This window comes from Epinephelus lanceolatus, chromosome 5, assembly GCF_041903045.1.
Source record: "Epinephelus lanceolatus isolate andai-2023 chromosome 5, ASM4190304v1, whole genome shotgun sequence".
NCBI lineage: Eukaryota > Metazoa > Chordata > Actinopteri > Perciformes > Serranidae > Epinephelus > Epinephelus lanceolatus.
Window position 1 is genome coordinate 10,903,565 of NC_135738.1, and position 12,226 is coordinate 10,915,790.

The 12,226-nt window shown below is 39.7% G+C and overlaps 1 protein-coding gene across 1 annotated transcript; it reads left to right on the top strand.

Moving 5' to 3' along the window:
• The first annotated feature begins 610 nt into the window (after positions 1-610).
• LOC117262236 (uncharacterized) lies at positions 611-6,280 on the top strand. Its single transcript, XM_033635051.2, is given in 5 exon segments — positions 611-659; positions 662-1,460; positions 2,057-2,124; positions 2,214-2,311; positions 3,008-6,280. Coding segments are annotated over 5 exon segments (4,146 nt in total). The 3' UTR covers positions 6,140-6,280.
• The last annotated feature ends 5,946 nt before the right edge of the window (positions 6,281-12,226 follow it).

Here is a 12,226-nt window from a genome sequence, read left to right on the forward strand (position 1 = left end):
GCCACTTTGTCACAGCTGCGAGATAAACACAGGAAGTAGTACAAACACAATGCATAACTGTAAACTTTGTAGTTCTGGTATCCACAGATAAATCTCGATATGGGATAAGCAGATAAAAGAATGAGCGTCTGTGGAATGGTTGTTTCTTACATATTATCAGGAGTTCACAGTTGCACCATCAGAGAGTCAGCGACTGGTCAGTGGGAATTATTTCGGAGGCCTGAACACTATGTGAAGTACATATGTTCTGTTTTGGACCTCATGTGACCCACTGTGGGCCAAAAGCAACCCATAGCTACCATGGTAAATCTCATGCTTGTTATACAAATAGCATTACAACACTCTGGGGAGCAATAAATACAGTTACTTAAGAACAATGTCCACAACTCTAAGATGTGAAAACAGTTTTGTAGTAAGAAGAAGTTATCAGTCTATATTGTAGATTATATCACACAAACTCTGCCTCTCAGAGGAAAGAGGATGATATTTTCTCCTCCTGAGCTTAGACTACTGTACATAGTTTAAGTCCCTTCTGGCCTATTTATAGTGTTGGCCCTTGCAACAATGTCATCTGTAACTCGACTCCATCTGTGAAGTCGGAGCATGTTGAATGTCAGTTGCCAGCAGCAGAAGCACTGCAGTTCACTTCCCGCTAACTCTCCCACCGAGAGCCCCATGGAGTTTGTGGGACAACCGAAAGCTTCTGAGGCCTGTAACTTCTTAGGAGTGCCAGGCCTCAGCTCCTTGGACGTGGATGAAGACGAGTGTGAGGTGGTGATCGGCATCAGGCCCAAATCTTCCCCTCTCCCCCGGAGAAAGAGCTCTACAAGTGACGAGGATTTCGAGCCGGAGCCGCCTCTGCCGGGCTCCAGGAGAGTGTCCTTTGCAGACGCTAAAGGCCTCAGTTTGGTGCAAGTGAAGAAGTTTGAAACTTGGGATTTACCCAAGCTGCCAGTATGTGACCCTTCTGAAGTTCTAGGTAAAGTTGCAGAGGAGTACTTCCTGTCTCCTCTCACTTTCTCCCTTCCGTTGCCTACGGCAGAGCTGTTCGTCAAAGTGCAGGAGCAGAAAGTGGAATTGGAGACTATCGAGTTAATTCCAGGGACCACAATACTGAAAGGAGTGATCCGTGTCCTCAACATCTCCTTCACTAAGTCGGTATATGTCCGAGCCACTTTGGACACCTGGTCCAGCCACTTTGACCTCTTGGCAGAGTACATGCCCGGTTCCAGTTACAGTCTGATGGACCTTTTTTCATTTAAGCTCACCTTAGTGCCTCCGTTTGGGGAGCAGGGAGCCAGAGTTGACTTTTGTCTACGGTATGAGACTCCACAAGGGACATTCTGGGCCAACAATAACGGCAGGAACTACGTACTGTTTTGTCACCAGAGAATGAAAGAGAAGAAAGAGAAACCACGGAAGGAGAATGTGAACAAAAAAAGTTGCCTGAAGATTGTCAGGTGAGGATTTTAAGCGTTTGATGATGTTTGTAGACACAGTGCAGTATATTTAATGATGACAATCATACATAGTCAGGAGAAATGTCCATCATGCTGAAGCTGAAAGAGCGCACTGGCCAATTTCTGCCATATAATTTTAGAATATTGGCTACTGTTCATTAGTAGCTTGATCAAAACTAGAAATTGTTGTAATTATTGTATGAAAGATGTTACCTTTATAAAAGCCTTGGTTTTATAAATAGCAAGTGACAACTAGCTAATCAGGTTTATTTAGGTGTGGATTATGTGAGGTCTGTGCTTTCTTTAAGTTTGTGAGAAATCATTTCACATAACTGGTGGAAAGATCCTCTATATTACTGCTGAGTTAATAATATGATGGACTGGGATTGTGCAACCAATACAGGCAGTTGTAAAAGTTTTTTTTTAAATCCAGTATGGATGATCACATTTACACTGACAAATGCCATCAGCAAAATGATTTTAAATACTTTTTATTAAAAATGATTAATGTATCTCAACGTTGTCACCCCTTGTGGTGTGCTGATTATTAATAGTTGCATGAAAGTGTGATTGATCCCAATTTTATTAATTCACAGTCAGAGCACTTCCACTGTGGAATACCCTACAGCAGTGGAAGCTTCAAATCAAGAACACATTTCAACAGGTGAATATTTTATTATGGGGAAAATAATTGTGGAATTAAAAGAAATAATACAGCCTCAATATGAGAGTAAAATGGTTCTTTTTTCCCAGCTGTTTTGAAACAAGGAGGGGTAGCAGACACTATCAAAGTCAAGCAAATCTCAGATGATCAGTCAGGAACATCAGAGGAGGATAGACAGAAATTACTGGTGAGTAAAAAGAAATAAATTTTTTTTTTTGGCACGTATAAAACAAGACACAAGAGTCTGGTTTATTAAGACATTTGATGCTTTGCCTTTAGACTTCCTAGCCAAATATCCAGACTTTAAATGCCAATTCAATGACTTTGTGCTTGCAACGTCAAGTGTATTTGCACGTTAAGTAACTGGAAACCATCAAATCGTTGTGAAATCTGAACTGCTTCTCACAAGATACTGCAAACTCTGTGACTGTTTAAACAATCTCTTATTTTCAAACTTGGTTTGACAACATTGATGCATTATCGTCTATGAAAGAGAGTTTAGAGACACCACAGTGTGTATATGAGGTCCAGGAGAAAAAGAAAACTTAACATGACCCCTGGAGCACTTTCTGAGAGAATATCACATGACTGGGACCTGAGTAGCACCAGAGAGACATAATGTACCCGTGCACCTTAAGGACACTCTGTGCATGCAGTTAGCACTTCCTCAGTGTCTCATATTTTGTCACGCATGCTGTTTTAACACTATTTCAATCGTTTATCTGTTTGTATTTAATCAAAAATGCAGTCAAGGATTTTATTTATTGCGAGCATGTTACTGTGTGATGTGTACCTTTAAGTGTCACCCTACTCCATTTCTTAAAACAGCATAACCGCTCTGTGTGCAAACTGAAATTAATCTATCCCTGTTGTTGACGGACAGGTCGAAAGCAGACATAACTGCAGTCGAAGAAGTCGCAGAAAGGCTGCACGGACTGCTCGGGTGAGGGACTACTTTTCTCAGAGAGATGGAAGGGTGGATGACACTGAAAGAGATGAATCACCTCCAGAAGTTAAACAGGCAGCTCAAGAAGAAACCCCAGAAGAAAAACACTTGGATGTGAGATCATTTACTGAGGGATGCAGCAAATCAGAATGTTCTGAATCTGTGGAAACACGCAGCGCACCTCTCCTTGATGCTCTACATGATACATCACCAGCACACAACTACACATCTAACAGTGAGACAGCGAAATTTGAGAGCGTCAATTTGGCTGACTCTGCCCTATTAACAGGAGGTGAGAGTGCCACGGATATCCCACACAACCCCTCAAATGATGAGCCTGCTCCTGCAGAAAATATCAACAAGTCAAAAGCTGAGGAAAGCAACGCCGCAGCAGAACCAACTGAAGTGAGCAGCCTTGTAAGTCAGACCAACAGCTTCAAATTTGGAACTGTAGTGGCTCCGTTGTATCATCAGGTGTTTGGCAGAGTGGGAAGTGAAAGTCAAAACGTCAGTGATTGGGGAAATCCAGGACTGAATGTTGCAGACTTAACTCAAAGTTACCTTTACACTGAAAGAAGACAGACTAGCTGCCCTTTTCCAAGAGACACGAGAGGCAGCGATGAGGAAGTTCACGGAAATGCGATAGCGACTCAGGAATCAAACCAAGAATTCTTAGATGCCACTCCAAATAGTCCTCCCAAGGAAGAAGAAGAAGAAACAAGTTTGAGTGTGATGGCAAATGACATCCTGGACCATGCAGAAACTGTGCAGGATCCAGTTGATATCATACTTTCAGACCAGAGTCGCACAGATACATCTGAGGTTCCAAATACTATTTCATTAGACACAGTACATCCACATGCTGTACACATTTTAAATACAGATTTGTTAAATCTACAAATACCTCATGAGAGTTTACATCTCCAGGGAGAGGCACAGGAAAACAATCTAACCCATGACCTCCAACTGCCAGAGCACTCATGCACACAAACTAATCTCGATGAAACACTTGCAGAGAGTGATGACATGCCCAGTGTAGAAACCTCACTTATGCCACTTCAGCCCTCTCAGAGTGGGTCAGAGTGTGTTAGTGACGAGACAGATCAACAGACCAGCCGAAGTGGAGCAAATGACTTCAAGTGTGTACATGAGTCAGACAAAGGCAATGGCGTTGGCGAAACAGTAACATTACCAACAAGCAATGACCTTTCAGAGGAGGATAAACTATTAGCAGCTTTACATGATTTGAATCCTGAGCACATCAATAATTCAGCCACAGAAGAAACTGAGAATAGCTACGTTTCTTGTTTTGAAATTGTGGAGGAAAAGAATGTCACCACACCTCAGATATCTCTTGAAACTAATGATATGGAAGAAGGATATAAAGTGGCAAACGACTCATATAAAGGTGAAGCAAAACACTCAGCTGAAACTAAGGTAATTGGTGAGGTAGCTGAGTCAACGACAAAAGCAACGATAAGTAATCACAACAATGGCGACGTGTTCGTCAAGCTCAAGGACGAAGACGTTCAAGAAAAAGAGAATCATGAAATGGAGGCCGCTCTCTCAAAGGATTTTTGTTTGGCAGACACAACTGAGGTAAACTGGGAAATGATGGTTGAAGAAGAGGAGAAAAACATATTAACAGATGAAGTAGAAAGCGAGGCTGTAAGTGTAAAAACTGTGGAGAAAGACCAAGGACAATTGGACGACCCAGGGATAGAGTTGGAGGATGCAGGGATAGAGACAGCATCAGAAAATAGAGATACAACAGAGAAAACAGAGAAGGAAATGTTGGAGATCACTGCTGAAAGAGAGACTGAGAACAAGGCTGAAGATGCAGATGTTTCAGAGGACAAGCAGAGGACTGCAGACAATGATATTTCCAAGATTATGTCTGAAAAAGACAGGGAAGAAGTTGAGAAAGAATTGGAATATGTTCAGACCACAAAGACAGCTGGAGAGGAAGAGCCATCTGAGGAGACTGAAGAAGAAAAAAGACAGGAACAAGAGGAGGCAGAGTTAGAGGAAGAAAAACACTTTGCAGTGACACCAGAGATCAGTACCCAAAGGTTAAATGTCCAAGATGAAGAGGAGATAGAGGAGGAGGAAGAAATGGAAATAAACTTGAGCGATGACTATGATGCAGATGTGGAATGGGAGGATCAGTTAAAAACAAGGGAGGAAAACAGAGAAGTGGAGAATCCTGATTACAATGAGGAAAGTCTTGCTGATGTAGAATCAGAGAGCATGACAATAGAGGATGGGGAAAATGAAGAGGGCTGTTTTGAGGAGAGATCAGACATTACACAAAACAAAACTGAGGATGGTTCATCTGCTTCACTGAACAATGTGCAGGACAAGAGAGTCATTGACAAAGAAAATACAGGTGTAGGGCAAAATGGACACATCCCAACTGAAATGCATCTTTACAATGAGGAAGATTTCGAGAATGTCACACATGACCTATCAAGAGCTGAGGGAAATGAGAATGACTCCGCCGCTGCAGAGGGAGGTTCATGGATTTTTACAGGTGAACCTGAAAGTGACCAAGAAAGCCATGACAGCTCTTCGGCAGAGTCTGACTCAGATGATGAGGTGGAGTTGTACATGCACTGTCTGAGGGCCGTTCACGCTGGGGCTCAGCCCCAGAAAGACAGAAACAAGGATACAGGTTTTAATGTGGCCAAAAGGCCCTCCATAAGCAGAGGCAAACCACTGTCCACACCCATGCCACCCATCAGCGAGTCTCTGGATGAAGAGCAACACTTCAGCTGCCTTTTGGACAATCATGAGGACATGGAGATAGCAGAAATCCAACTAACAGCTGCAGATTCAGGTGAACAGGAGAGCATCAATAGAAATGTTGCATGGTGGAGAGAGACTTTTTCCTGCAGCAATATCTCAAAAACATTGTTATATGCCACCTTGTTAGTTGTATTTTTTGTGGTGGCCCACCGGTATGATTTTCTTGCCTGTTTCGGGCTCTACTTGGTATCAGTGGTTTGGCTCTATTGTCAGGGAGACAGGCAGCCAGGACAACAAAAACAGCAGAATAAGTTGAATTAAACTGCTACTGCGTTTCTGCAAATCAAGATTACATTTGTACATTTTATAGGCATCATATCAACATTTCTAAAGTGATGTAGTGTATGAGTTGACTTTATCATCAGGAGGTAAAGAGTATGTTGGATGGCATGGCACCTTGGCAAATGCCTGCCAAGCTGTAGACCACTGTTTGCGACCAGCAAAAAACAAAAACAATTGTTTTTTTAGTAACCCATGCTATGTTCTAAAATGACCAGTATGTGGGGGGTTTTTTTAGCAAATTTTTAGCGCTCAAACGTGGGTGGTTCTTAGTGACCCTTGGCTTTTCTTCCAGGGGCTTTTAATTCCTCAAATGTGGGTGGTTTTTAGCAACCAGTGGCTGTATTTCTCGCGTTTTTTTGGCCCTCAAACATGGGTGGTTTTTTGGGACCCCGTGGCTTTTTTTCCGGCAGGTTTTTAGCCCCAAACGTGGGTGTTTTTAGCAACCAGTGGCGTTTTTTTGCTATTGCCTTTTTTGCCCTCAAACGTGGGTGGGTTTTAGCAAATAGTGGCTGTTTTTCTGTCAGCGTTTTAGGCCCCAAACATGAGTGTTTCTTAGTGCCCTATGCTGTTTTTCCACTGGAGATAGTGCCACAAAAAGTGGTTGTTTTTTACCAAGACATCACTGCATTTTTTGTTTTGTTTTTTTGGATCGTGCCCCCAAAGCCAGGTATCTAAATCGGAAACATGATCTTTTCCCTAACATAACTAAGTGGGTTTTTTGCCTAAACCTAACTACATGTTAACCACAGCGTTGTTGAAACAAAAAAGTTTTAACGTATCCTTCACATAATGGCATAGAAATGTAACTCATCCTTGGTTTGCAGGAACGTACAGTGCCAACAGTTTTCTAACAATTTGCTTGGTTCATGAGTGTGTAAGCCAAGTGCTGACACAAGCCTTCAGTAGATTTAAAACTCTACTTTTGCTTTGTACTAGTTATTTGAACAAGATCTTCACAATTAGTAATGGTCTAAATATACGAGGAAGACACATACATAGAACAGTAAATGATAATGGGCATTGATTTAAAGGATATATGACACACATTAGAATAAATGCTGTATATTCCCTATGGGAGTAACTCTCTGTTGTCAGGAGTTTGAAACGATCTTTATTCTTTTCTGTACATACAACTTAGTTTTGACTCAGACAACAGGCTGTGGACCATTGCTCACACTGATTAGTTCTGCAGAGCGTTAATGCTTTCTCAAGGTTCTCAGTGTGCTGTGTGTTTGGATGCCACCTATAAATCATTGTGTTTCTGTAGGGTACATGTAGTTTTCATAAGCCTTGAATGAATAAATTGTACTGTAGACAAATAATTCAATGTGTCCAGTGGCTCTATATTACTATCAGTGTTAACAACACTAATAGAAGACTAAAAATAGTGGCCAGCTAAGGGAATAACAGAATAGATTTAGTTTATTTTAGTTTTAACATGGGCTTTACACAACACAACTGTTGAGCCAGAGTTAGCTATACAGCTAAACTGCATCCCCAGTCTCTGCAGCTTAAATTTATGCAACTTAATATCCACCAACAAGACTGTAACCTACAGCCATACGGTTAGCTTTGAAGTGGTGTTTTGAGCTAAACTTTGTTTTATTTAGAACAGTGTTTCTCAAATGGGGGCGGGGTACCTCTCAGAGTACTTTGGGGTACGTGAGTTTTCTTTAATCAGTCATGCGCATAATCATATCAGTAAATTATAAGTGCAACTTATTGAACAGATGCAGTTCAATGCAACGACACTGCCGTCTCTGTGTTATTGCATGGTGTTAAAAAAAATAGTTTGCCAGGAATTTATTGATTTAGAACATTTGCAATGTCCCATTTAAGTGTTTTGCAGTCACAATGCTGTTTAGTAAATCAGATAGTGATGGTGCTGTGCTGTATTGCACCTCTTTAAATAGGCTTTTTTCCTACCAAAACTACCCAGCAAGCATTTTTTGGTTTAAAAAACGTCTAATAGCCGTCTACATGAAGACCTGACGTCTAGGCTAAATCACGGCTGAATTTGGGCTGTCAGTGAAAATTTGGTAGACGTCTAACCATAGCCAAAGTGTAGACATCATCAATTATACAGCTATGTAGAGACCATGTCCAAAAAATGGAGATAAACATATTTTAATTACTGTTGACTCTCCATACGTGATTTATATATCATGTTGCACGCCATCTGCAATGGTGAAAATTACATTTAATCAATTTCAAAATTAAATCAGCTAGATTTGGGTTACGTGTAGCTAGACTAAATCGGAGCTAAATATAGCCAATACGTTTAAATCACGATTATTGCTTGCTGGGTAATTTGTGCTGGTCAGGGGGTACTTGGCTGAACACTATCTTAAAACATGTGAGAACCTCTGGTTTAGAAGGTGTAATATTTGGCAGATTTGCCATCGTAGTCACGCATATTTGAAGTAACACTTGGCACAACATACAGCTGAGTATGTTGCCACCAAAAGTATTGAAAAAATTAAAGTTTTGTCTAGATAATGTAGCTAGGTGAAAAGTTATTACAATGCATCTTCATCTGTTCCGATTTATGGTGGGAATTCATCCGATAGTCTCAGAGACAAATCATTCAAAAACATGAATTGAACCTCATGATTGAATTAGAGGACAAGTCAAGGGATCAGCAAAGTCATTAGGAATCATCTTCTAACATCTGAATATCTGCACCAAAGTTCATGGTAATCCATCCGATAGAAGTATGCATTGCATTTTTCTGTAATAAGCTAAATGTACCCGCTTACAAATAAACAGTAAAGTGAATGAACTTAAAATACATTTTATTTTCTGGGAGTATTCAGGTTAGTCAGGTTAGTAACAGATAATCTAACCCATAATCAGTGTTTTTCAATAGAAAATATGAATGCCATCAGGGGTATGTTGTGTCAGAGATCTGCGGTCGTACCCTGAAACTCGACAAGAACGCAGAAACCGGCAATGACTCGACAGTTTGGATTCTTGTTTGTGTTCCTGGTGTGTTGAAATGTTTTTTTTTTTTAAATCTTGCACTGCATTCTGATCAAATCGGGTGTCTTGTTATCAGCACTTATCAGTAGTGAAATATGTTTGGCTTGAAGCTGACCATCAGAGGTATTAACCTGTACTTTCATACAGTTAGAGGCCATGTCCGGGGTTTACAAAGTGTAGTCTGAAAATCAATATTTACAAATGAACAAACAGCTCTCGTAACAGAGTAGAAGATAGTTTTAAGGATTATTCCTTCCCTTTCTTATCTTATGACATACTTCTGTCCAAGAGAAGTTGTTCCAACTAGAGGACAAGCATTGAGCCAAATATACGTGAAATTCTAACTTCAGTCCACAACAGTAAATCTAAATAGGCAGCACTCTTCTAACAACTTTCAGTGCCTATATGTCTTGGGAGCTGAATCAAGTCACTTGTGGTGATAGCATGTACTTCCTGCTCCTTATCTGAACTTTGGCTTTTAGCCATGTTTTGAGCAGAACACAGCTGCAGTAATATACTCGCCAGGGGATTTCAGGGGCAGTCCACTGGGAGGATTACCACTTTCTTTTGCCAAATGAACACGAACATTTTTAGCCACCAAAAGAAACACAACAACATTTTTGACAAGTGAGACATAGGCTATAGAAGAGTGTAAGCTATCTGTGAAAGAATTACTGACCACAAATTCCTTGTGGATCAAATTCCAATCACAGCCTTCAGGGACAGGAGTTTATTACAAGTATCCTTTTTTAATAAACTGGTAATCTGTGAGTTGAATTCTGCTGTTCAATCCAGCCTCGTCTTTCTGTCTTTTAGAGGTTCTAAATAAGACCGTGATTTACAGAGGAGTATCAGATCTGTCATACAGTAACAACATTCCTCTGTCACTTCACTGAAATCATCCAGCAGTCATTTGACCTGAAGTGAAAATTGGTGCCCACGCTAATTTTTATTAGCCGTGCAGGTGGAGCTCATGTTGGCCATGTATCATCAAACCACGTTGGCTGACCCTTTCACTTGTTGAACTACATATTCTGATAACGACCACAGTGTTTAATAGCTACTGCAGCCAGCCAAGTGTCTTCAGTTCCTAGCAGATGCTTGTTTGTCCTCTTTCTAGGACTTTTATTACTGGAGTGTAGTAATAAATCAAATGTGATATGAGGATGTGGATCAACATTTCAATCAGGGAGTTCCAAGAAGCAGTAGTGCTAATTATATTAACATGAGAACTAAATTATTTGTGATCTGCAGCACGAAATAACTTCAAAATGAGAGAAAATTCGAAAACGATTTTATAGGCCTTTCTCATTTTTTTTTTGTTTCAAACATCCTGTTTACTACCAGAGCCTTTAAATAAGATACTTATCCTATAAATACCCACTAACGTTAGTATGTGTTTTTGGTGTAATTACATACCACCCACCCATGACAGTATCACAGCACAACAAGCCAGTGTATCTGCAGCTAAGAAAACAACACAGTTAACTATCATGTGCTGTGTGTTATTTCTGGAAGACAGGAGTAGTTATGTTAAGGCAAGGGATTTAAAATGATTTACGCACACAGTCTGGATAACAAAGCTTTAGATAGAGCTACAACTGTCTTGAATTCACACTACATAGAACATAAAATCAGGACAAAAGCAGTACTGAAACTGTAAAATAATTGGTGATTCAGGTGATTATATTGTGTTTTCATTGCTGAACTCCTTCAAACTCAGCTCTTCCAATCTGTTTGTTTTTAAGAAATGTAGACTTAAATGTGTAGGCATATTAACAGCGAACTAAAACAAATGAAAACGATGTACTGTATAGTGGAAGTCATAGGAAATATGGCGTCCACACAAGATAAATAACACTGGAACCATTGGATGGCACTATATAGGCCTACACAGTTATTACAAGTCAAATTTGATGCACAAAATTTTAACCATACAAAATTATATGAACACTTTATGGGTTTAAAAAAAATTTTTTACACTGAATGCACAATGTGTATATTTATTTGATTTTATTGTTCCACCAGGGAGAGAATTTTGTCTTTTTCTCACCAATAAAAATAAACACATCACAAGACACTTTGCAAATCACCAGCATCATCAAATCTTCAACATCATGGCAGCGATGCAGAAGTCGATACAACTTTTATAGTAAATCCCATCATAAAGTTGTTTTACTGCTGTTTTTTCATTTTACTAAATGCACTTGGTACAAAGCTTCCCTTGTATGCGGGACCCATACACAAGGGAAGCTTTGAACGTTCCCGTAAACAACAGTGTTACACAGTGTTCATAACAATTTCGTAAGCATTCTAGAATCTTCCCAGCTGTTTTGAAAACAGTAGCTTGTTTTAATCTCTTTAGTTCAGGTATTTAATTTCTTAGCCCATTTTTTAATCCAAGAAGTGATGCTCATGAATAGTTCTGAGATGTCTAACAGTCTTATCTACTATCCAGTGCTCCTTGATAATCTGCACATCACACAAACCGCAAAAATATAGGCTGTCCAAGTGCCTCTTCTCTCACTAACCTCCTGAACAGGACAAAACCATACTCATGTCCAACTTACTCTCCCAAATCTATTGTACAGGCTCCATTCTCTATTTCAGGGCCTAATCAGATTATCTTACTTGCTGAAGCAGTTAGTTGTTGTTTAGCCATATCTGTGCCAAGTTATTGTAGGTTGTAATGAACATTTAAATGAGCATGTTTTTGGATGAAACTATTTTTAAGTACAGTTAATGACCTGACTGATAACATATGTAGTTTACAGTGTACTTGTGCCGCCTTTAAAAACATTTAAGTATATTTAGTATAGTTTACAGTGTGACTTAGTTGTTTAAATAATTAAATAGTCTTTTTAACATAAGCTGTAAATGAAAATTATTTACTGTAATATACTATAAAAAGTAAGGTGCAAGCAAGGTGTTCCTGGTGATTTCATTTTATTTATTTATTTATTTTACTTGAAATAAACTTTACTTAAATTTTACATTTATATTCACAGGTTACACCATTAAACGATAATGCTAGGGAGGAGCCAAGAACACATGACAAAATATATATCCAAGGATTCAAAGGTT